The 25,082-nt window shown below is 39.2% G+C and overlaps 1 protein-coding gene across 4 annotated transcripts in view; it reads left to right on the top strand.

Annotated features, from left to right (window-relative positions):
* The window catches only part of Frmd3 (FERM domain containing 3), a 266,338-nt gene that overhangs the window by 46,711 nt on the left and 194,545 nt on the right, over positions 1–25,082 (top strand). Inside the window, exon 2 of one of the 4 annotated variants that reach the window (XM_039109494.2) lies at positions 2,561–2,633. Coding sequence (XP_038965422.1) covers positions 2,628–2,633 — 6 coding nt within the window. The 5' untranslated portion in view covers positions 2,561–2,627. 4 annotated transcript variants of the gene reach the window in all.

The raw sequence follows: 25,082 nt of genomic DNA on the forward strand, positions 1-25,082 counted from the left end.
CAGCTAGTGACTTTGTGACTGGATGGAATACAAAATAAAAAAGTCTTCAGAAAGCTGGGCTCACATGAGGAAAGGTGGGGATGGTCTCATGATATTTGAATTTAGACTTTGTAAACCTCAGAATAATTGCATAAACTCCAATTATAAAGAAACACCATCACTATCAGAAAAACCTACTCGCAGAAGTAGGGGATGGACTTGGTAGAGGTTGGGTTTCCTTATGGAGTGATGAAGATGATTAGAGTCTGACATAGGAGAGGCTTATTTGACAGTCAATGCTACTGAAATGTACATTTCAAAATGGTCATTTCACATTATTTGGAAGAGACTTTTGGGAAGATGGTGAATCTCTATTTGGAAGCAAACAAGAGAAGTCTGGATGTTTCCTATCAGCAATTCATGAGTTTATGGGAGTCACGAGAAACCACAAAGCACTTCCCTTCACACCAAACAGCATTATTCAAAAAGGAAGCTTGACAACCTTGGTACATAGTTATGGATGACAAATAACATCAGAAGGCATTGAAATAGAGTCTGGGTAGAATGGTGTGTGTCAGTTTGAGAGGGATTGATGGAACAGGAAATATGGGAAGGGCTAGAGAAACTTAATGGAATATATAAAGTGATCTAATTATATTTTAATTTAAAAACAGGGTTAATCTACTTTTTCCAATAAATGTATATCACTACCAAAACTAATCCTAAATTTCAGATATATCACTGGAAAAATGTGTACTGGGGAATTAGAACTAAAATGAAAAAATAAGTTGCTGTTCCATACCTGAAAAAAATATTTTTTTAAATTAAAGTTAGTCAGAAGAGATAAAGAACATCTCTTGGTGACTTTGTATGGATGAAGAGGCCAATCTGCATTCCAGATTGCAATTCTAAACACAGATGCCCTAAACACAGTTCTGAGAACAGAGTCAGGAAAACTGCACAGGAGAAAAGTATAGGCCATGAATGAAGAATGGGATAGGTAAAAAATAAATAAATAAATCCAGAATATGGCCTGGGCTAGGACCAAGGAGACAACACACTAGATCTACCAAAGAGGTGAAAACAATATTCAGGTCAGTGATTTTATTCTTATGTTTCTTTCCACCCCGACCCCCTTTTTTCTACTTGATAGCTATTCCTTATCTCCACTCATCTCCGTTCCCCCATCAGTCATTTCTCATATATTTAGTAAATCAGATCAATGTAATGGGATGATATTATACCCTATTGTTCATTTCTGTGAAGGTTTTTTCCCAAACTCTTCCTCTGTCTTTTTCCCCTTTTTCTTCCATAAGCATTCCTTGTACTGTTATGTAGTTTTCAAAGCTCAGAGGCTGACCTTATTGCAATATCTGAGTAAATTTATTCATTCACCCTTTTTAATCTACCATTAACCAAAACTTTGACATATCTCCCCATTTTTCCTCTCTATTCTCACTCTTATAGATGTCTTTCTCTAATCTAACAAAAAATACTAATCATTAATATCATTGATATAGCTTATTTCTGCTTCTCATTGGTTTTCCACTTGTACAAGTAATAACTATAATGTTAATATATACAATATTGCCACGGTCTCTTTCCTTCTTAAATCGATTTGTAATTATAAGTGCTCTTTTATAGCCACTTGCTACTGTATTATATGAGAGGGTTAACTAATGGATAATATTGCAGGAAGTAGTAATCAATTCACAAAATATTGAACGAAATAGTACTCAACCCTCAGGGGACAGACTGGAATAGAGTGGTTTGCCTGGAAAACAAGACTGACAGAAAAAAAATCACCACAATGTTGTTTTTCTCAATATTTATAAGCTGCTGTGACTTTGTGTAGCTGCATCAGTTGCTATTGTTGAAAACACTCTTATTTTAATTTTAGCCACGTTCTTACTTTACATTAGACTGGCCTCAAACTTGTCTACACCCTTTGGCTTTTGCCTTGTAGACATTAAAATTATAGGCATGTGGCTCTGTGGCACCCTACCTGCACAGTTTTGATTTGGCTTGATGTTTTCATTTCTGTGGATCAGACTATGAGCCTTTTACATGCTTAGCAAGTATTCAGCTACTGAGTACCAACCAAACCTCTTCAAACTGCATAGCTTGTGGACTCAAAATGATGTGATTTAGAAACCCTGCCTCTTCTGGTTAGTAAGCTGTTTGACCCTGCAGATTATTTTGCTTAGTGCTCTGCTCCAATGGAAACAATAAATAGAATAATTTCATTTATGACTCTTAAGAGAAATAAAATAGGAGTATAAATGCTTGACATGTAACGTACATTGGTGCTAAGTTATATGTTGTTCTCACTGTAAATTGATGTTATTGCTTTCACAATTACTATAATCTGGCTAGATCCAGGTGAATAGTTAGAGGGATGTTTAGTGCCCGTATAATGTACAGATATTTGTAACTTCTATTAAAGGCTACTGTTAACAATCGTTGAACACTGTCTTATTTACAGAAGCTAACCAATTCAGAGACTTAGGTAAGCTAGAGAAGCAAAGTGTAATTATCCCTATTGTGTAGTTAGTAATGGGTTTCCTGTACTTCTTCTCAGCCTCATTGATGGGAAAACATTATGGAATGCTATTCCACCATAGTAATTCCATCATTTTTGTCAGCTAATGAGGGTAAGTTCCTTCTGGAATATATGTGTTAAATAAGTAGCTGAATTTTATAACTCAAAGTTCTATTATGGTTTCGTATGTAAAGTGTACAGAATCTCCCTTCCTTTTTTTGTACCCCACCCTCTTCTCCATATCTAAGCAAAGAATCCTCTAGCCACCACCCAACCAAAGAAGAATTAGCCCACAGCTAGGTTGTGGATGATTGGTTTATATTCTGGCTACTGGTGCCTCCCCTTAGTGTAAGCTAACACAGCCCTGTGCTTTTTATATAGTGAACCTATTGCTGTCTTAATAATGGAAAAAGATCATGTCTATATCAAAACTATTTGTATGTTTTACAAGCACCTTCAGGAGGACACCTAATGGAATAAACTATTGGGATGGTGGCAGGAAGCCAGATAGTATTATGTCCCACCACCTGCTCCTGCTATTGAAAGACTGCTTCCTGCTGCTCTCCTTGAGATAATTGTTTCCCAGATGCTCATCACTGGAGCCAAAGATTTAGGACAGCCCTGAACAGAACAAGATTTACTGTAAGCAGAAGTCCCAGCTCGTGGATTTGTCTGCTTAATACAATTTTAAAGGTCAACAAGGGTTAAATATCACTATTTCAGAAGCTGGAGAGATCACTCAGTGGCTTCATGCATTTGGTACCCTTACAGCGAACCTGTGTTTAATTTTCAGCACCCACATTATGCAGCTTACACCTGCACATAAGTCCAGCTTGCAGACAACTACACTCTTTTATTGCCTCTGCAGACATCTACACTTACATATACATACACATGGAAACATATGCAGAACTATTTTTAAAAAATTAGTCTTGGGATACGTATAGATAACTTGCTCTCCTAAGAAATATTAGTCATTGGAGCCACATAGCACAAAGTGCTGCCATCAACTCTTTAAAGCTGGATGTTATTAAGAGGTCCAGGTGTGGCTCAAAGAATTAGCATTGCCACATTTTAGGAAATGATCAGAATACTGCAAACAGAAGAACTTCAAGTTTAGCAATTATTGCACATAATGTAGATATTGGAACAATTAGTAGTATAATTAAAGCAGAGAGACTCTGTAAATGTTTGAAATTTTGATGACTTACTTATTTATAGAAGCTAACCAAGAGCTAAATAAGCAGTTTAGGTCTCCAATATAATTATTTAGATCCAAAAAACATTTTATTTCTTTAAACTCTGAGATGCGATTGTAGAGCTAAGGAATAGACAGTAGATGAAAGCTAAGCAATGCTCATATTTTAAAATATGGTCTATAAATCAAAACCAGGAAGACCTAATTAGAGTAGACAAGGAAAAAATGAGGAAAACATGGTTCCTACAGACTCATCCACAAAAATACGATAGTTTCAAGGGCTATGGTGAGGAAATTTACCAGGTAACACTAGGACTAGGTGAGTATTTGCCCATGCCATTTGTCTCTTGTAAGCATTCTATCCCACATTTTCTTCATCTATAAGACAAATAGTACCTCTGTTCTTTCAATTAATCATATATTATCAGTGTTATATGACTGATTTTAGAGTCTCTGTTTTAAATAGTTTAAATAGAACCTTGGGGATACCTGGGCTTAGAACCCTTCAGTAAATCTTATTGAATTTATATGGTATGACAACCAATGTTATGCATTGAAAAAACATAAACTTAGGAATTCCACAAGCTCCCTTTTTAATTTTAATTTATTTTTATTTATATGAATGTATGTGTTCCTATTTGTACATACATGTACTACTAAAATACCTGGTGTCCAATGAAACCTAAAGGATTCAGGTTCCTAAGAATTGGAGTTATAAGAGGTTATGAGTTACCATGTGAGTGCTAGGAACCAGACCTGGGTCTCTCTCTCTTTTTTTTTTATATAAATATAATTTTTTTCCTTCTTTTTTTTTATTAACTTGAGTATTTCTTATATACATTTCGAGTGTTATTCCCTTTCCCGGTCTCCGGGCAAACATCCCCCTCCCCCCTCCCCTCCTTATGGGTGTTCCCCTCCCAACCCTCTCCCCATTGCCGCCCTCCCCACAACAGTCTAGTTCACTGGGGGTTCTGTCTTAGCAGGACCCAGGGCTTCCCCTTCCACTGGTGCTCTTACTAGGATATTAATTGCTATCTATGAGGTCAGAGTCCAGGGTCAGTCCATGTAGAGTCTTTAGGTAGTGGCTTAGTCCCTGGAAGCTCTGGTTGCTTGGCATTGTTGTACATATGGGGTCTCGAGCCCCTTCAAGCTCTTCCAGTTCTTTCTCTGATTCCTTCAACGGGGGTTCTATTCTCAGTTCAGTGGTTTGCTGCTGGCATTCGCCTCTGTATTTGCTGTATTCTGGCTCTGTCTCTCAGGAGCAATCTACATCCGGCTCCTGTCGGTCTGCACTTCTTTGCTTCATCCATCTTGTCTAATTGGGTGGCTGTATATGTATGGGCCATATGTGGGGCAGGCTCTGAATGGGTGTTCCTTCAGTCTCTGTTTTAATCTTTGCCTCTCTCTTCCCTGCCAAGGGTATTCTTGTTCCCCTTTTAAAGAAGGAGTGAAGCATTCACATTTTGATCATCCGTCTTGAGTTTCATTTGTTCTAGGCATCTAGGGTAATTCAAGCATTTGGGCTAATAGCCACTTATCAATGAGTGCATACCATGTATGTCTTTCTGTGATTGGGTTAGCTCACTCAGGATATTTTCCACTTCCAACCATTTGCCTACGAATTTCATAAAACCATTGTTTTTGATAGCTGAGTAATATTCCATTGTGTAGATGTACCACATTTTCTGTATCCATTCCTCTGTTGAAGGGCATCTGGGTTCTTTCCAGCTTCTGGCTATTATAAATAAGGCTGCGATGAACATAGTGGAGCACGTGTCATTTTTATATGTTGGGGCATCTTTTGGGTATATGCCCAAGAGAGGTATAGCTGGATCCTCAGGTAGTTCAATGTCCAATTTTCTGAGGAAACTCCAGACTGATTTCCAGAATGGTTGTACCAGTTTGCAATCCCACCAACAATGGAGGAGTGTTCCTCTTTCTCCACATCCTCGCCAGCATCTGCTGTCACCTGAGTTTTTGATCTTAGCCATTCTCACTGGTGTGAGGTGAAATCTCAGGGTTGTTTTGATTTGCATTTCCCTTATGACTAAAGATGTTGAACATTTCTTTAGGTGTTTCTCAGCCATTCGGCATTCCTCAGCTGTGAATTCTTTGTTTAGCTCTGAACCCCATTTTTAATAGGGTTATTTGTCTCCCTGCGGTCTAACTTCTTGAGTTCTTTGTATATTTTGGATATAAGGCCTCTATCTGTTGTAGGATTGGTAAAGATCTTTTCCCAATCTGTTGGTTGCCGTTTTGTCCTAACCACAGTGTCCTTTGCCTTACAGAAGCTTTGCAGTTTTATGAGATCCCTTTTGTCGATTCTTGATCTTAGAGCATAAGCCATTGGTGTTTTGTTCAGGAAATTTTTTCCACTGCCCATGTGTTCCAGATGCTTCCCTAGTTTTCTTCTATTAGTTTGAGTGTGTCTGGTTTGATGTGAAGGTCCTTGATCCACTTGGACTTAAGCTTTGTACAGGGTGATAAGCATGGATCAATCTGCATTCTTCTACATGTTGACCTCCAGTTCAACCAGCACCATTTGCTGAAAATGATATCCATTGGACGGCTTTGGCTCCTTTGTCAAAAATCAAGTGCCCATAGGTGTGTGGGTTCATTTCTGCATCTTCAATTCTATTCCATTGGACTATCTGTCTGTGTCTGTACAATACCATGCAGTTTTTATCACTATTGCTTTGTAATACTCTTGAGTTCAGGGATAGTGATTCCCCCTGAAGTCCTTTTATTGTTGAGGATAGTTTTAGTTATCCTGGGTTTTTTGTTATTCCAGATGAATTTACAAATTGTTCTGTCTAACTCTTTGAAGAATTGGATTGGTATTTTGATGGGGATTGCATTGAATCTGTAGATCGCTTTTGGTAAAATGGCCATTTTTACTATATTAATCCTGCCACTCCATGAGCGTGGGAGATCTTTCCATCTTCTGAGGTCTTCTTCAATCTCTTTCTTCAGTGTCTTGAAGTTCTTATTGTACAGATCTTTTACTTGCTTGGTTAAAGTCACACCGAGGTACTTTATATTATTTGGGTCTATTATGAAGGGTGTCGTTTCCCTAATTCCTTTCTCGGCTTGTTTCTCTTTTGTGTAGAGGAAGGCTACTGATTTATTTGAGTTAATTTTATACCCAGCCACTTTGCTGAAGTTGTTTATTAGCTTTAGTAGTTCTCTGGTGGAACTTTTGGGATCACTTATATAAACTATGACATCATCTGCAAATAGTGATATTTTGACTTCTTCTTTTCCGATCTGTATCCCCTTGACCTCCTTTTGTTGTCTGATTGCTCTGGCTAGAACTTCAAGAACTATATTGAATAAGTAGGGAGAGAGTGGGCAGCCTTGTCTAGTCCCTGATTTTAGTGGGATTGCTTCAAGTTTCTCTCCATTTAGTTTAATGTTAGCAACTGGTTTGCTGTATATGGCTTTTACTATGTTTAGGTATGGGCCTTGAATTCCTATTCTTTCCAGGACTTTTATCATGAAGGGGTGTTGAATTTTGTCAAATGCTTTCTCAGCATCTAATGAAATGATCATGTGGTTTTGTTCTTTCAGTTTGTTTATATGATGGATCACGTTGATGGTTTTCCGTATATTAAACCATCCCTGCATGCCTCGGATGAAGCCTACTTGATCATGGTGGATGATTGTTTTGATGTGCTCTTGGATTCGGTTTGCCAGAATTTTGTTGAGTATTTTTCCGTCGATATTCATAAGGGAAATTGGTCTGAAGTTCTCTTTCTTTGTTGTGTCTTGTGTGGTTTAGGTATAAGAGTAATTGTGGCTTCGTAGAAGGTATTCGGTAGTGATCCATCTGTTTCAATCTTGTGGAATAGTTTGGATAATATTGGTATGAGGTCTTCTATGAAGGTTTGATAGAATTCTGCACTAAACCCTTCTGGACCTGAGCTCTTTTTGGTTGGGAGACCTTTAATGACTGCTTCTATTTCCTTAGGAGTTATGGGGTTGTTTAACTGGTTTATCTGTTCCTGATTTAACTTCGGTACCTGGTATCTGTCTAGGAAATTGTCCGGTTCCTGCAGATTTTCAAGTTTTGTTGAATATAGGCTTTTATAGTAAGATCTGATGATTTTTTGAATTTCCTCTGAATCTGTAGATATGTCTCCCTTTTCATTTCTGATTTTGTTAATTTGGACACACTCTCTGTGTCCTCTCGTTAGTCTGGGTAAGGGTTTATCTATCTTGTTGATTTTCTCAAAGAACCAACTTTTGGTTCTGTTGATTCTTTCTATGGTCCTTTTTGTTTCTACTTGGTTGATTTCTGCTCTGAGTTTGATTATTTCCTGCCTTCTATCCTCCTGGGTGTATTTGCTTCTTTTTGCTCTAGAGCTTTTAGGTGTGCTGTCAAGCTGCTGACATATACTCTTACCGGTTTCTTTCTGCAGGCACACAGCGCTATGAGTTTTCCTCTTAGCACAGCTTTCATTGTGTCCCATAAGTTTGGGTATGTTGTACCTTCACTTTCATTAAATTCTAAAAAGTTTTTAATTTCTTTCTTTATTTCTTCCTTGACTAGGTTATCATTGAGTAGAGCATTGTTCAATTTCCACGTATATGTGGGCATTCTTCCCTTATTGGTATTGAAGACCAGTTTTAGGCCGTGGTGGTCTGATAGCATGCATGGGATTATTTCTATCTTTCTGTACCTGTTGAGGCCCGTTTTTTGACCAATTATATGGTCAATTTTGGAGAAAGTACCATGAGGAGCTGAGAAGAAGGTATATCCTTTTGCTTTAGGATAGAATGTTCTATAAATATCCGTTAAGTCCATTTGGCTCTTGACTTCTCTTAGTCTGTCTATGCCTCTGTTTAATTTCAGTTTCCATGATCTGTCCATTGATGAGAGTGGGGTGTTGAAATCTCCCACTATTATTGTGTGAGGTGCAATGTGTGTTTTGAGCTTTAGTAAGGTTTCTTTTACGTATGTCGGTGTCCTTGTATTTGGGGCATAGATATTTAGGATTGAGAGTTCATCTTGGTGGATTATTCCTTTGAGGAATATGAAGTGTCCTTCCTTATCTTTTTTGATGACTTTTAGTTGGAAATTGATTTTATTTGATATTAGAATGGCTACTCCAGCTTGCTTCTTCTGACCATTTGCTTGGAAAGTTGTTTTCCAGCCTTTCACTCTGAGGTAGTGTCTGTCTTTGTCTCTGAGGTGTGTTTCCTGTAGGCAGCAGAATGCAGGGTCCTCGTTGCGTATCCAGTTTGTTAATCTATGTCTTTTTATTGGGGAGTTGAGGCCATTGATGTTGAGAGATATTAAGGAGTAGTGATTATTGCTTCCTGATATATTCATATTTGGATATGTGGTTATGTTTGTGTGCTTTTCTTCTCTTTGTTTTGTTGCCAAGACGATTGGTTTCCTGCTTCTTCTAGGGTGTAGCTTGCCTCCTTATGTTGGGCTTTACCATTTATTATCCTTTGTAGTGCTGGATTTGTAGAAAGATATTGTGTAAATTTGGTTTTGTCATGGAATATCTCGGTTTCTCCATCTATGTTAATTGAGAGTTTTGCAGGATACAGTAACCTGGGCTGGCATTTGTGTTCTCTTAGGGTCTGTATGACATCAGTCCAGGATCTTCTGGCCTTCACAGTTTCTGGCGAAAAGTCTGGTGTGATTCTGATAGGTCTGCCTTTATATGTTACTTGACCTTTTTCCCTTACTGCTTTTAATATTCTTTCTTTATTTTGTGTGTTTGGTGTTTTGGCTGTTATGTGATGGGAGGTGTTTCTTTTCTGGTCCAATCTATTTGGAGTTCTGTAGGCTTCTTGTATGCCTATGGGTATTTCTTTTTTTAGGTTAGGGAAGTTTTCTTCTATGATTTTGTTGAAGATATTTACTGGTCCTTTGAGCTGGGTGTCTTCACTCTCTTCTATACCTATTATCCTTAGGTTTGATCTTCTCATTGAGTCCTGGATTTCCTGTATGTTTTGGAGCAGTAGCTTTTTCTGCTGTACATTATCTTTGACAGTTGAGTCAATGATTTCTATGGAATCTTCTGCTCCCGAGATTCTCTCTTCCATCTCTTGTATTCTGTTGTGAAGCTTGTATCTACAGCTCCTTGTCTCTTCTTTTGGTTTTCTATATCCAGGGTTGTTTCCATGTGTTCTTTCTTCATTGCTTCTATTTCCATTTTTAATTCCTTCAACTGTTTGATTGTGTTTTCCTGGAATTCTTTCAGGGATTTTTGCGATTCCTTTCTGTAGGCTTCCACTTGTTTATTAATGTTTTCCTGTGTTTCTCTAATGGAGTTCTTCATGTCTTTCTTGAAGTCCTCCAACATCATGATCAAATATGATTTTGAAACTAGATCTTGCTTTTCTGGTGTGTTTGGATATTCCATGTTTGTTTTGGTGGGAGAATTGGGCTCCGATGGTGCCATGTAGTCTTGGTTTCTGTTGCTTGGGTTCCTGTGCTTGCCTCTCGCCATCAGATTATCTCTAGTGTTACTTTGTTCTGCTATTTCTGACAGTGGCTAGACTGCCCTATAAGCCTGTGTGTCAGGAGTGCTGTAGACCTGTTTTCCTGTTTTCTTTCAGCCTGTTATGGGGACAGAGTGTTCTGCTTTCGGGCGTGTAGTTTTCCCTCTCTACAGGTCTTCAGCGGTTCCTGTGGGCCTGTGTCTTGAGTTCACCAGACAGGTCACTTGCAGCAGAAAAGTTGGTCTTACCTGTGGTCCCGAGGCTCAAGTTTGCTCGCGGGGTGCTGCCCAAGAGCTCTCTGCGGCAGCAGCAACCAGGAAGATCTGTGCTGCCGTTTTCGGGAGCTTCAGTGCACCAGGGTTCCAGATGGCGTTTGGTGTTTTCCTCTGGCGTCTGAGATGTGTATGCAGAGTGCAGTCTCTTCTGGTTTCCCAGGCGTGTCTGCCTCTCTGAGGGTTTAGCTCTCCCTCCCACGGGATTTGGGTGCAGAGAACTATTTATCCGGTCTGTTTCCTTCAGGTTCTGGCGGTGTCTCAGGGGCAGCGGTCCTGCCGCTCCTGGGCCCTCCCCCACGGGAACCCAAAGGCCTTATACAGTTTCCTCTTGGGCCAGGGATGTGGGCAGGGGTGGGCAGTGTTGGTGGTCTCTTCCGCTCTGCAGCCTCAGGAGTGCCCACCTGACCAGGCGGTGGGGTCTCTCTCCCATGGGGTCTGGGAGCAGAGAGCTGCTGCGGGCCGGGGTCCGCGGGTGTGGGACTTCTGGTAAACACAGGAAGTGCCCGGTCCTAGAGGAATTTTGCCTCTGTGTGTCCTGAGTTCACCAGGCAGGTTTCTTGCAGCAGAAAAGTAGGTCTTACCTGTGGTTCCGAGGCTCAAGTTTGCTCGTGGGGTACTGCCTAAGTCCTCTCCGCGGCGGCAGCAACCTGGGTCTCTCTTTAGAGGAGCAAGTGCTCTATCCAAAAAAAAAACCTGCTTGTTATTATCCTTATATAGTTTGTAATAATCACAGATAATTCTTTTATAAGGTATAATACTCACATTATGAATTTAATTTTTTAGTGTATATGAGTTATTGACTATAACATAGGAGCTAGAATGAAAGTATGTTTTCACAAGTTTTATTTTAATGCAATACAACTATGACTATTGATATATTACAGTAATTTGGCTGATTTTATACTTGAAAATCAGTTAATAGTGCTAGAGGCTATATTGGCCACAAAGCCAAAAATACCCACTCCTTCTAACTTACCAAAGTGAATTGTAAGGGTGTGGTGATGTATAGAGTATTCTGAGCATTGTAGAGACCCCACAAAGATGGAACACAGAGTTTATGACTATTTAAATGGAGGTTTATGCTTGTTTAGCTTACCCACCACCTCCTTCATTCTGTACAACATTGTTTGCTCCTCCTTTTTTAAGCTAACCAAGTCTCTATTTCTACAAAAGCCACTGCATCAAAGCAGTTAAGTTGTTTTTCTGTGGAGGACTTCCAAACAAATGGAACAGTAAGTAACTTGTCATGTGTCCTTGTTTGACATTTGTTCTCATATGTTTTACAGAAATGACTGCAATGCATTTTACCTGTAGGGAAATGACAGGGTATTGTCTATTACTTTACCATCCAAAACTCTGTGAAGGTGATATTCACTCAGATATTCTTACCTATGCCGCAGAAAGCAAAGGGCCCATAAATGGCAAAATTCATCTGTATAACACCAAAACTTAGTTGCTTTGGGCTTTGCCCTGGTGGATATGAGAATTGGGTAACATTTTTCAGAGCCATGGTGGAAACTGTCTAGAGATTCATATCTTGTTACTATTAAAGGGGCAAGATTTATGGATTGTTGAATGTATGTCTCTGGGTTATATATTTTTCTACTTTACAACATTAAGGTGCTTGAGAAAGATAATAGAGAGGAGAGTAACTTATTCTGCAATCATGAGCTAAGTCCATGTCAACAGAAACCAAATATGTTATAATATTACTTTTGAGGTAAGTGGAGAAGAAATGATCTTGTTATGTACAGTGGTGCTGAGAATCATAAAGAAAGAAATAAAAGAAAGATTTGGCACTTATATGCCAGGGTCACAAAGTGTAGACTGCAGTAGCAAAATGAATCTACACTCAGTTTCCTAACCCTGATCCTGCATCCCTGTTGCAGGTGAGAAAATTAAAGTATAGAAAGTTTTGTGATTCTGTCTGTATTTTCTTTATTCAGTTTTCTTCTATTCTTTCTCTTTTTATCTAATCTGCTCTCAGTCAAAAGCAATGTGTTCTAAGAAAGTGTTTATGATGTTTTCAGGCTCAATTTTGTTGATTCTAAAATATCTTTTATATTGGGACCTCTCAATGTATTTATCCTCAGGGCTTTTTTTGTGTGGCCTTAAAGGAAGGAAGTTAAGTAATATCTTAATATCATAATATTGGGCAAAATCCTTTCTTTTGTCTCATAGGGGAGCTGAGCAATTAGAGATTATGCAAAGGTATTTATATTACTGCCTCAGTCAATCACTATTTTAAAAAAGAAGACTGACTTGTGGAAGGTAGTGTGAGCTATAGAGGTTACTCTACAAAAGAGTCCAATAACTTAAGGAGCAGCTTTCCTAAAAAGAGAAACACTATTGTCTTAGTTAGATATCTGTTATGTTGTAAACACTATTATTAAAAGGCACTTGATGTGGAAAGAGTTTATTTTAACTTATACTTTTAGTCCATTATGAAGGGAATTCGGGGCAGGAACTCAAGGCAGTAACCTGAAGTCAAGAAGTGATGCAGAAGCCATGCTTACTGGCTTGCTGTCTAGGCTTATGTTCAACTACAAGACTTATCACTCCAAGGACCCCTTACCAGAAATAGCAATGTCCACAATATCTAGGCCCTCATACATCAATCATTAATAAAGAAATGCCATATAGACTTGCCAACAGATTAATCCCTTGAAAGCATTTTATCACTTGAGGGTCCTCTTCCCAGGTAACTCCACATAGTGACTGTTTGGGGGGAGGGTGGCAATGGGGGGAGGATGGGGAGGGGAGCACCCATAAAGAAGGGGAGGGGAGGGATTAGGGGGATGTTTGCCTGGAAACCGGGAAAGGGAATAATATTCGAAATGTAAATAAGAAATACTCAAGTTAATAATAAAAAAAATAGCAATGAGGACAACTGCTTAACTCTAATCTCATTTATTGCTGATGCTCTCCTGGTACTTTTAAAATCAATTAATAACCCTCTGTTTTTTCCATGTTCCCTCAGATCATCCTTTAAACCAGTGATGGAAATTTAGCTTCTATGACTTTTGTGGCTTTTATTCTGTAAGAGAATTAAAGAATATTCAGCAAAATTTCACCAACCATGAATTCACATAAGCTGCAGCCATTTTTTTTCTGCCTTTCTTAAGAAGTTTCAATTTATAGCAAATGAGCTTATATGAAATAGGAAAAGTATCTTGGCCTATATCTAATTTCCAAGCATATCACATAATGCAATATACTTTTACACATCTAGACTTTCAGTAAAAATAGAAGTTACTGACATTATTGGCCAACTCTTAACTTTATTGGAAAAGAATAAGCAAATTAAAGAAACAGAAGAAGAGAAAGGAGAGGCAAATGGCTGAAAGCTGTCTGGCAAATGCATAAATAATGACCTTAGGTGGAGGGTAATGAAAAGTGAGACAGGAAGGGGAACGAGATCAATAACAAATGGATTCACTGAAAGCTACCACTGTTACCAGCCAAGGCACAAACCTGTGACCCTGAGTGCAGAGCTGAGCTTTACATTTTCTTTTTTTTTATATTTTTTTTATTAACTTGAGTATTTCTTATATACATTTCAAGTGTTATTCCCTTTCCCGGTATCCGGGCAAACATCCCCCTCCCCACTCCCCTTCCTTATGGGTGTTCCCCTCCCAACCCTCCACCCATTGCCGCCCTCCCCCCACCAGTCTAGTTCACTGGGGGTTCAGTCTTAGCAGGACCCAGGGCTTCCCCTTCCACTGGTGCTCTTACTAGGATATTCATTGCTACCTATGAGGTCAGAGTCCAGGGTCAGTCCATGTATAGTCTTTGGGTAGGGGCTTAGTCCCTGGAAGCTCTGGTTGCTTGGCATTGTTGTACATATGGAGTCTCGAGCCCCTTCAAGCTCTTCCAGTTCTTTCTCTGATTCCTTCAACGGGGGTCCTATTCTCAATTCAGTGGTTTGCTGCTGGCATTCGCCTCTGTATTTGCTGTATTCTGGTTGCGTCTCTTAGGAGCGATCTACATCCGGCTCCTGTCGGTCTGCACTTCTTTGCTTCATCCATCTTGTCTAATTGGGTGGCTATATATGTATGGGCCACATGTGGGGCAGACTCTGAATGGGTGTTCCTTCAGTCTCTGTTTTAATCTTTGCCTCTCTCTTCCCTGCCAAGGGTATTCTTGTTCCCCTTTTAAAGAAGGAGTGAAGCATTCACATTTTGATCATCTGTCTTGAGTTTCATTTGCTCTAGGCATCTAGGGTAATTCAAGCATTTGGGCTAATAGCCACTTATCAATGAGTGCATACCATGTATGTCTTTCTGTGATTGGGTTAGCTCACTCAGGATGATGTTTTCCAGTTCCAACCATTTGCCTACGAATTTCATAAAGTCGTTGTTTTTGATAGCTGAGTAATATTCAATTGTGTAGATGTACCACATTTTCTGTATCCATTCCTCTTTGAAGGGCATCTGGGTTCTTTCCAGCTTCTGGCTATTATAAATAAGGCTGCAATGAACATAGTGGAGCACGTGTCTTTTTTATATGTTGGGGCATCTTTTGGGTATATGCCCAAGAGAGGTATAGCTGGATCCTCAGGCAGTTCAATGTCCAATTTTCTGAGGATTCTCCAGACTGATTTCCAGAATGGTTGTACCAGTTTGCAATCCCACCAACAATGGAGGAGTGTTCCTCTTCCTCCACATCCTCACCAGCATCTGTTGTCCCCTGAGTTTTTGATCTTAGCCATTCTCACTGGTGTGAGGTGAAATCTCAGGGTTGTTGAACTAAAGATGTTGAACATTTCTTTAGGTGTTTCTCAGCCATTCGGCATTCCTCAGCTGTGAATTCTTTGTTTAGCTCTGAACCCCATTTTTTAATAGAGTTATTTGTTTCCCTGCGGTCGAACTTCTTGAGTTCTTTGTATATTTTGGATATAAGGCCTCTATCTGTTGTAGGATTGGTAAAGATCTTTTCCCAATCTGTTGGTTGCCGTTTTGTCCTAACCACCGTGTCCTTTGCCTTACAGAAGCTTTGTAGTTTTATGAGATCCCATTTGTCGATTCTTGATCTTAGAGCGTAAGCCATTGGTGTTTTGTTTAGGAAATTTTTTCCAGTGCCCATGTGTTCCAGATGCTTCCCTAGTTTTTCTTCTATTAGTTTGAGTGTGTCTGGTTTGATGTGGAGGTCCTTGATCCACTTGGACTTAAGCTTTGTACAGGGTGATAAGCATGGATCGATCTGCATTCTTCTACATGTTGACCTCCAGTTGAACCAGCACCATTTGCTGAAAATGCTATCTTTTTTCCATTGGATGGTTTTGGCTCCTTTGTCAAAAATCAAGTGACCATAGGTGTGTGGGTTCATTTCTGGGTCTTCAATTCTATTCCATTGGTCTATCTGTCTGTGTCTGTACCAATACCATGCAGTTTTTATCACTATTGCTCTGTAATACTGCTGGAGTTCAGGGATAGTGATTCCCCCTGAAGTCCTTTTATTGTTGAGGATAGCTTTAGCTATCCTGGGTTTTTTGTTATTCCAGATGAATTTACAAATTGTTCTGTCTAACTCTTTGAAGAATTGGATTGGTATTTTAATGGGGATTGCATTGAATCTGTAGATTGCTTTTGGTAAAATGGCCATTTTTACTATATTAATCCTGCCAATCCATGAGCATGGAAGATCTTTCCATCTTCTGAGGTCTTCTTCAATTTCCTTCTTCAGTGTCTTGTAGTTCTTATTGTACAGATCTTTTACTTGCTTGGTTAAAGTCACACCGAGGTACTTTATATTATTTGGGTCTATTATGAAGGGTGTCGTTTCCCTAATTTCTTTCTCGGCTTGTTTCTCTTTTGTGTAGAGGAAGGCTACTGATTTATTTGAGTTAATTTTATACCCAGCCACTTTGCTGAAGTTGTTTATCAGCTTTAGTAGTTCTCTGGTGGAACTTTTGGGATCACTTAAATACACTATCATATCATCTGGAACAGTGATATTTTGACTTCTTCTTTTCCGATCTGTATCCCCTTGACCTCCTTTTGATGTCTGATTGCTCTGGCTAGAACTTCAAGAACTATATTGAATAAGTAGGGAGAGAGTGGGCAGCCTTGTCTAGTCCCTGATTTTAGTGGGATTGCTTCGAGTTTCTCTCCATTTAGTTTAATGTTAGCAACTGGTTTGCTGTATATGGCTTTTACTATGTTCGGGTATGGGCCTTGAATTCCTATTCTTTCCAGGACTTTTATCATGAAGGGGTGTTGAATTTTGTCAAATGCTTTCTCAGCGTCTAATGAAATGATCATGTGGTTTTGTTCTTTCAGTTTGTTTATATGATGGATCACGTTGATGGTTTTCCGTATATTAAACCATCCCTGCATGCCTGGGATGAAGCCTACTTGGTCATGGTGGATGATTGTTTTGATGTGCTCTTGGATTCGGTTTGCCAGAATTTTGTTGAGTATTTTTGCGTCGATATTCATAAGGGAAATTGGTCTAAAGTGCTCTTTCTTTGTTGTGTCTTTGTGTGGTTTAGGTATAAGAGTAATTGTGGCTTCGTAGAAGGTATTCGGTAGTGATCCATCTGTTTCAATCTTGTGGAATAGTTTGGATAATATTGGTATGAGGTCTTCTATGAAGGTTTGCTAGAATTCTGCACTAAACCCGTCTGGACCTGGGCTCTTTTAGGTTGGGAGAACTTTAATGACTGCTTCTATTTCCTTAGGAGTTATGGGGTTGTTTAACTGGTTTATCTGTTCCTGATTTAACTTTGGTACCTGGTATCTGTCTAGGAAATTATCCATTTCCTGAAGATTTTCAAGTTTTGTTGAATATAGGTTTTTATAGTAAGATCTGATGATTTTTTGAATTTCCTCTGAATCTGTTGTTATGTCTCCCTTTTCATTTCTGATTTTGTTAATTTGGACGCACTCTCTGTGTCCTCTCGTTAGTCTGGCTAAGGGTTTATCTATCTTGTTGATTTTCTCAAAGAACCAACTTTTGTTTCTGTTGATTCTTTCTATGGTCCTTTTTGTTTCTACTTGGTTGATTTCAGCTCTGAGTTTGATTATTTCCTGCCTTCTACTCCTCCTGGGTGTATGTGCCTCTTTTTGTTCTAGAGCTTTTAGGTGTGCTGTCAAGCTGCTGACATATGCTCTTTCCTGTTTCTTTCTGCAGGCACTCAGCGCTATGAGTTTTCCTCTTAGCACAGCTTTCATTGTGTCCCATAAGTTTGGGTATGTTGTACCTTCATTTTCATTAAATTCTAAAAAGTTTTTAATTTCTTTCTTTATTTCTTCCTTGACCAGGTTATCATTGAGTAGAGCATTGTTCAATTTCCATGTGTATGTGGGCATTCTTCCTTGATTGTTATTGAAGACCAGTTTTAGGCCGTGGTGGTCCGATAGCACGCATGGGATTATTTCTCTTTCTGTACCAGTTGAGGCCCGTTTTTTGACCAATTATATGGTCAATTTTGGAGAAAGTACCATGAGGAGCTGAGAAGAAGATATATCCTTTTGCTTTAGGATAGAATGTTCTATAAATATCCGTTAAGTCCATTTGGCTTTTGACTTCTCTTAGTCTGTCTACATCTCTGTTCAATTTCTGTTTCCATGATCTGTCCATTGATGAGAGTGGGGTGTTGAAATCTCCCACTATTATTGTGTGAGGTGAAATGTGTGTTTTGAGCTTTAGTAAGGTTTCTTTTATGTATGTAGGTGCCCTTGTATTTGGGGCATAGATATTTAGGATTGAGAGTTCATCTTGGTGGATTTTTCCTTTGATGAATATGAAGTGTCCTTCCTTATCTTTTTTGATGACTTTTAATTGAAAATTGATTTTATTTGATATTAGAATGGCTACTCCAGCTTGCTTCTTCTGACCATTTGCTTGGAAAATTGTTTTCCAGCCTTTCAATCTGAGGTAATGTCTGTCTTTGTCTCTGAGGTGTGTTTCCTGTAGGCAGCAGAATGCAGGGTCCTCGTTGCATATCCAGTTTGTTAATCTATGTCTTTTTATTGGGGAGTTGAGGCCATTGATGTTGAGAGATATTATGGAATAGTTATTATTGCTTCCCGTTATATTCATATTTGGATGTGAGGTTATGTTTGTGTGCTTTCATTCTCTTTGTTTTGTTGCCAAGACGATTAGTTTCTTGCTTCTTCTAGGTTATAGCTTGCCTCCTTATGTTGGGCTTTACCATTTATTATCCTTTTTAGTGCTGGATTTGTAGAAAGATATTGTGTAAATTTGGTTTTGTCATGGAATATCTTGGTTTCTCCATCTATGTTAATTGAGAGTTTTGCAGGATACAGTAACCTGGGCTGGCATTTGTGTTCTCTTAGGGTCTGTATGACATCAGTCCAGGATCTTCTGGCCTTCATAGTTTCTGGCGAGAAGTCTGGTGTGATTCTGATAGGTCTGCCTTTATATGTTACTTGACCTTTTTCCCTTACTGCTTTTAATATTCTTTCTTTATTTTGTGCGTTTGGTGTTTTGACTATTATGTGACGGGAGGTGTTTCTTTTCTGGTCCAATCTATTTGGAGTTCTGTAGGCTTCTTGTATGCCTATGGGTATCTCTTTTTTTAGATTAGGGAAGTTTTCTTCTATGATTTTGTTGAAGATATTTACTGGTCCTTTGAGCTGGGAGTCTTCACTCTCTTCTATACCTATTATCCTTAGGTTTGATCTTCTCATTGAGTGCTGGATTTCCTGTATGTTTTGGAGCAGTTGCTTTTTCTGCTTTACATTATCTTTGACAGTTGAGTCAATGATTTCTATGGAATCTTCTGCTCCTGAGATTCTCTCTTCCATCTCTTGTATTCTGTTGGTGAGGCTTGTATCTACACCTCCTTGTCTCTTCTTTTGGTTTTCTATATCCAGGGTTGTTTCCATGTGTTTTCTCTTGATTGCCTCTATTTCCATTTTTAATTCCTTCAACTGTTTGATTGTGTTTTCCTGGAATTCTTTCAGGGATTTTTGCGATTCTTTCAGGGATTTTTGCGATTCCTCTCTGTAGGCCTCTACTTGTTAATTAATGTTTTCCTGTGTTTCCCTAAGGGAGTTCTTCACGTCTTTCTTGAAGTCCTCCAGCATCATGATCAAATATGATTTTGAAACTAGATCTTGCTTTTCTGGTGTGTTTGGATATTCCATGTTTGTTTTGGTGGGAGAATTGGGCTCCGTTGATGCCATGTAGTCTTGGTTTCTGGTGCTTGGGTTCCTGTGCTTGCCTCTCGCCATCAGATTATCTCTAGTGTTACTTTGTTCTGCTATTTCTGACAGTGGCTAGACTGTCCTATAAGCCTGTGTGTCAGGAGTGCTGTAGACCTCTTTTCCTCTCTTTCAGTCAGTTATGGGGACAGAGTGTTCTGCTTTCGGGCGTGTAGTTTTTCCTCTCTACAGGTCTTCAGCTGTTCCTGTGGGCCTGTGTCTTGAGTTCACCAGGCAGCTTTCTTGCAGCAGAAAAGTTGGTCTTACCTGTGGTCCCGAGGCTCAAGTTCGCTCATGGGGTGCTGCCCACGGGCTCTCTGCGGCGGCAGCAACCAGGAATACCTGTGCCGCCTCTTCCGGGAGCTTCAGTGCACCAGGGTTCCAGATGGCCTTTGGTGTTTTCCTCTGGCGTCCGAGATGTATGTACAGAGATCAGTCTCTTCTGGTTTCCCAGGCTTGTCTGCCTCTCTGAAGGTTTGAGCTTTACATTTTGTATTATGAGGAAAAGTCTTCATGCAGAATAAAAGTCACATGAGATTCACTTTCATTCTCTAAGTAGAGTTCAGTTTTCTGCTCTTTAATTCTTACTTTTCATTTTTCATGGGATGTTCCCATACATTGAAAAATTAAAATTTAACTGTCTCAGATAAAAAGTACACAAAAGGGTGAACTTGTAAATCCCTCTAACTGACACCCTTAAGTTTTTGTCCCTCACCGAAACTGTTTATTCTTCCACTGATATTACTTTAGTGTGTTGCTTCTAAACTTTAAAGAATAGGTTTGGGTACCTATATTTGTTTTTTCAAGTGTTATACTCTTTTGTACTTTTTATTTTCAAAACTAATCATGTTATTTATATGATTAATTATTCAAAATGTTCAAAGTTTTCTCAATACATCGTTCTCTTAGTAGCTTAGTCATTATATCATTGCTGCCTATAGGCTGAAGAACATTTCCATAAAGTAAGACAAATCTAAACAAAAACCACATACATACTAACAATACAGGCGCACATTGAAACATTCTTCATGTATGTCTCAAGAAAAACACTATTTTAATTTCATTCTACATAAGGACAATTACTTCATAATGGCAGGTTTGTACCTCCTGGGTACTCTCAGGATCTTACTAAACACCATCAAGTTCTCTGTATGTTTCATGCATAATTTTGAATATTACTTGCCTTTGATCACAACATGAAAACTAAATTAGCAAAGGAAAGTGATATCAAAACTGCCAAGGGCAGGGGGTTGGGGATTTAGCTCAGTGGTAGAGCGCTTGCCTAGGAAGCACAAGGCCCTGGGTTCGGTCCCCAGCTCCAAAAAAAAAAAAAAAAAAAAAAAACAAACAAACTGTCAAGGGCAAACTAATGTTAGCACTATAAGCTCTCTGGAATGGTGGTTGTGGTGTTGACACGTTTGTTATGGCTATGTTCCCTTAGGTTGCTAACTGCCACTACAGTTATAAATTTTGCAGTCTAGTTTCTCTTCCTGCACTATTTCTAAAAATTTTGTATATGTTAGACTTAAGATTTTATCTCATATCAACATTCATTTTATCTTACATCAGCACTCTTTCTGAATCATCCAGAATATTAGAAAAACTACAGCTTTTTTTTACCTATTTTCCTAACTATTGCCTTTGGTGTTATTTGTAACCTTTTATTATTTCATATAAAATTGCAATGAAAATCCTTGCTATGTATTTACATGCATGAATCAGAGACTAATGAAATTGCTTTGCCATTGTTTTAGCTACTGTTAACAGACTGAGCATAACCCTCTTTGAAAACATGGTTTCCTATAACCCTTTGAAACATGATTATGATAAGGTTAGTTTTCTGTCTTTCTACCTTGTGATCATCCTTTTGGGAAAGAATAGTTGCCCTCTATAAGCAAGTGTAATACATAGAACCTGAAAGGAAAGAAAATAGGAACTGATAAGAAACTGTGAGGTGTATTTCTTAAAGCAATGAAGAAACCAGTTCACTTAGAATAAATAATTTATTTAGGGCACAGATGGTAAGTACCTCGAAGGCATTCCTTAAATATTCCTCTCCCTATCCTTGGCATACATAGACAATCCCAGATGACATTCATTCTCTCTGAGCCTTCATCCAGTACTAGCACCAACTTCACAGTTCATGAAAGGCAACAATTCATCAATTCCCTGAGTAAGAGAGGCTTTAGAGCAGTGGGTTCAAATTTAGGAAGGGAAGTTTGGTTCTTCACGGGATACTAAGCAAAGAGAACATGGAGATGTTATTACATTTCAGGCTGGCAAAATGACTAGTTGTTACCATTATAAAACAATTATGTGGGTAGGCCTCTGATTACTCTTATTTTTCTCCTGAGCACAATTCTAAATTAATCTGCTTATTTTGCCCAAAGTGATTTAATCACAATGGAGTCTGTTTATTATTCATTTCCAAGCAGCCCACTGAAAGATGATACCTACCAACTAAATTATGCATACGAAATAAAAACAAGGGCAGCAGCACAAGACCTTAGTAGTTTTTGCACTGCAGCAGTGAGATGCACATTTATCGTCTTTATAATAACTTTAAGATCTATCGATGCTAAGTCAATTTTCATCTTCGTCTGAGATGCAGAGAAGTTATATAAATCCTAAGTGATAAAATGAATTATATTTCTGGATGTTTTATTATGTGATAGCAAGGGTTTCAAAAGTAAAGAAACGTGTTCTTTTGAAGAAGCTTGCCTGTGTGTGAGTGAATGCATGGCTTGTCCTCTTGAAGAATTCTCCCATATTGAAAGAGTTGACAGAATCACATTACTGCTTGAGAAGACTTTAGAGATCTGACGTATTAGATTGGAAACTACTGATCTGGCCACTCAGTTTTTCAGTTCTTCAGAAAAAAAAGAAATATTCATAAAAGAGAATAATGCTTGTCATTTATACTGATCAGTAGGATGCTAAAGACTCTTTCTCAGAAATTCCTACATGGTTTACATGAGGCAAATCTTGTCACAGATTTCTTTTTTTTATTTTATTTATTTTTTCATTGGATTTTTTTAACATTTCAAATGTTATTGCCTTTCCCAATTTCCCCTCCATAAGCCCCCATCTTATGCCCCTCCCTCTTTTCTCTGAGAGTGTTTCCCCTCCCCAATCACCCCAACTTCATGCCCGGACATTCCCCTACACTGTGGTGTCAAAGGGCTTCTCCTCCCATTGTTGTCCAACAAGGTCATCCTCTAATACATATGCAGCTGGAGCCATGGGTCAGTCCATGTGTACTCTTTGTGTAGTGGTTTAGTCCCTCAGAGCTCTAGTTGCTATATTGGGGTTCTTATGGGGTTGCAAGCCCCTTTGTTTCCTTCAAACCTTTCTCTAACTCCTCCAATGGGGACCTCGTTCTCAGTTCAATGGTTTGCTGCTAGCATCTGCTTCTGTATTTGCCATGCTCTGGCTGATCCATTCACAAGACAGCTAAATCAGGCTCCTGTCACCATGCATTTCTTGGCTTCATCAATATTGCCTAGGTTTAGTGGCTGTATATATACATATATGGGCTGGATCATCAGGTGGGGCAAGCTTTGAATGGTCACTCCTTCCATCTCTGCTCCAATCTTTGTCTTCATACCTCCTCCCCCCTTTTAAGCACTGAAACATCTGCACTTTGGTCATGCTTCTTCATGAGCTTCATGTGGTCTGTGGATTGTATCTTGGGTAATTTGAGCTTTTTGGCTAATATTCACTTATCAGTGAGTGAATACCATGTGGGTTTTTTGTTTGTTTGTTTGTTTGTTTGGTTGGTTGGTTTTTGTTTGTTTGTTTGTTTGTTTGTTTGTTTTTGTGATTGTATTACCTCATTTAATCCAGATGACATTTTCTAGTTCCATCCATTCACCCAAGAATGTCATGAAATAATTGTTTTTAATAGCTGTGTAGTACTCCTTTCTGTAGGTGTACCACATTTTCTGTATCCATTCCTCTGTTGAAGGGGATCTGGATTTTTTTCCAGCTTCTGGCTATTACAAATAAGGCTGCTGTGAACATAGTGGAGCATGCGTACTTGTTATATGTTAGAGCACTATTTGGGTATATGCCCAAGAGAGGTATAGCTGGGTCCTCAGGTAGAACTATATCCAAATTTCTGAGGAATCTTCAGACTGATTTCCAGAATGACTGCACCAGTTTGCAATCACACCAACAATGGAGGAGTGTTCCTCTTTCTTCATATCCTATCCAGCATCTGTTGTCACCTGAGTTTTTGGTCTTAGCCATTCTGATTGGTGTGAAGTTGAATCTCAGGGTTATTTTGATTTGCATTTCCCTGATGACTAAGGATGCTGAACATTTCTTTAAGGTACTTTTCCTAATCTGTTGGTTGCCATTTTGTCCTAATGACAATGTCCTTTGCCTTGCAATTTTATGAGGTCTCATTTGTGGATTCTTGATCTTAGAGCATAAGCCATTGGGCTTCTGATCACGAAATTTTCCCCAATGCCCATGTGTTTGAGGCTCTTTCTCACTTTTTCTTCTATTAGTTTGAGTGTATCTGATTTTATGTGGAGATCCTTGATCCACTTTGGACTTGAGTTTTGTACAGTGCAGTAAGAATGGATCTATTTGCATTCTTCTACATGCTTACCTCCAGTTGAACCAGCACTATTTGTTGAAATTATTATCTTCCCCCCCCCCCACTGGATGGTTTTAGCTTCTTTGTCATTGATCAAGTGACCATAGTTGTGTGGGTTCATTTCTGGGTCTTCAATTTTATCCCATTGATTTTCCTGCCTCTGACTGCTCCTAGATTCCTGTTTCCAGAGGGCACTAGACAAGTTCCTCCTGGCAACTGGCTTTCAGCTCTGGGCACAAGCAGAAACCGGGAGGACCTGCCTTTGACTCCTTCTGAGAGTCCAACTCTGTCCCTCACAGGATTTGGATACAGGGAGCTGGGGGACTGGTTCAGCTCCAGGTGCAGGCAGAAACCTGAAGGGTTTTGTCCCAGATTGTTCCTGGGTTTGTGTGTCCTGAGGAGAAGAGTTGGTCTTACTTCTGCTCTTGGGTGTGTCAGTGCTCCTGGTGACTAGCTTTCAGCTCTGAGCACAAGCAGAACCAGGAGGGTCCTGCCCCTGACTGCTTCTAGCTTCCTGTGCCTAGAGGGCACTAGGCAGCTTCCTCTTGGGCCAGGAATGTGAGCAGAAATGGAGGTCTTCCCTGAGCTCTCAGGAATGCCAGCACTTCTGAGAGTCTAGCTCTCTCCGCGACAGGATTTGGGTACAGAGCAAGCCACAGAATTCTGATTAGCAAACAAGTATTAATGGGAACTGAATAAGATACCCTATATAAGAAATTCTTGAAAGGCACCTGGTATGAGCATGAATTTTGCATTAAACAATAAAGATAAAGCAGAGCAAAGATTTTTTTTTGGAAGACACAAAGTATTATGAGGAATCCACCAAAACCTGACCACTCAGATGCAA

The sequence above is a fragment of the Rattus norvegicus genome, chromosome 5 (assembly GCF_036323735.1).
Source record: "Rattus norvegicus strain BN/NHsdMcwi chromosome 5, GRCr8, whole genome shotgun sequence".
NCBI classification, from domain to species: Eukaryota; Metazoa; Chordata; class Mammalia; order Rodentia; family Muridae; genus Rattus; species Rattus norvegicus.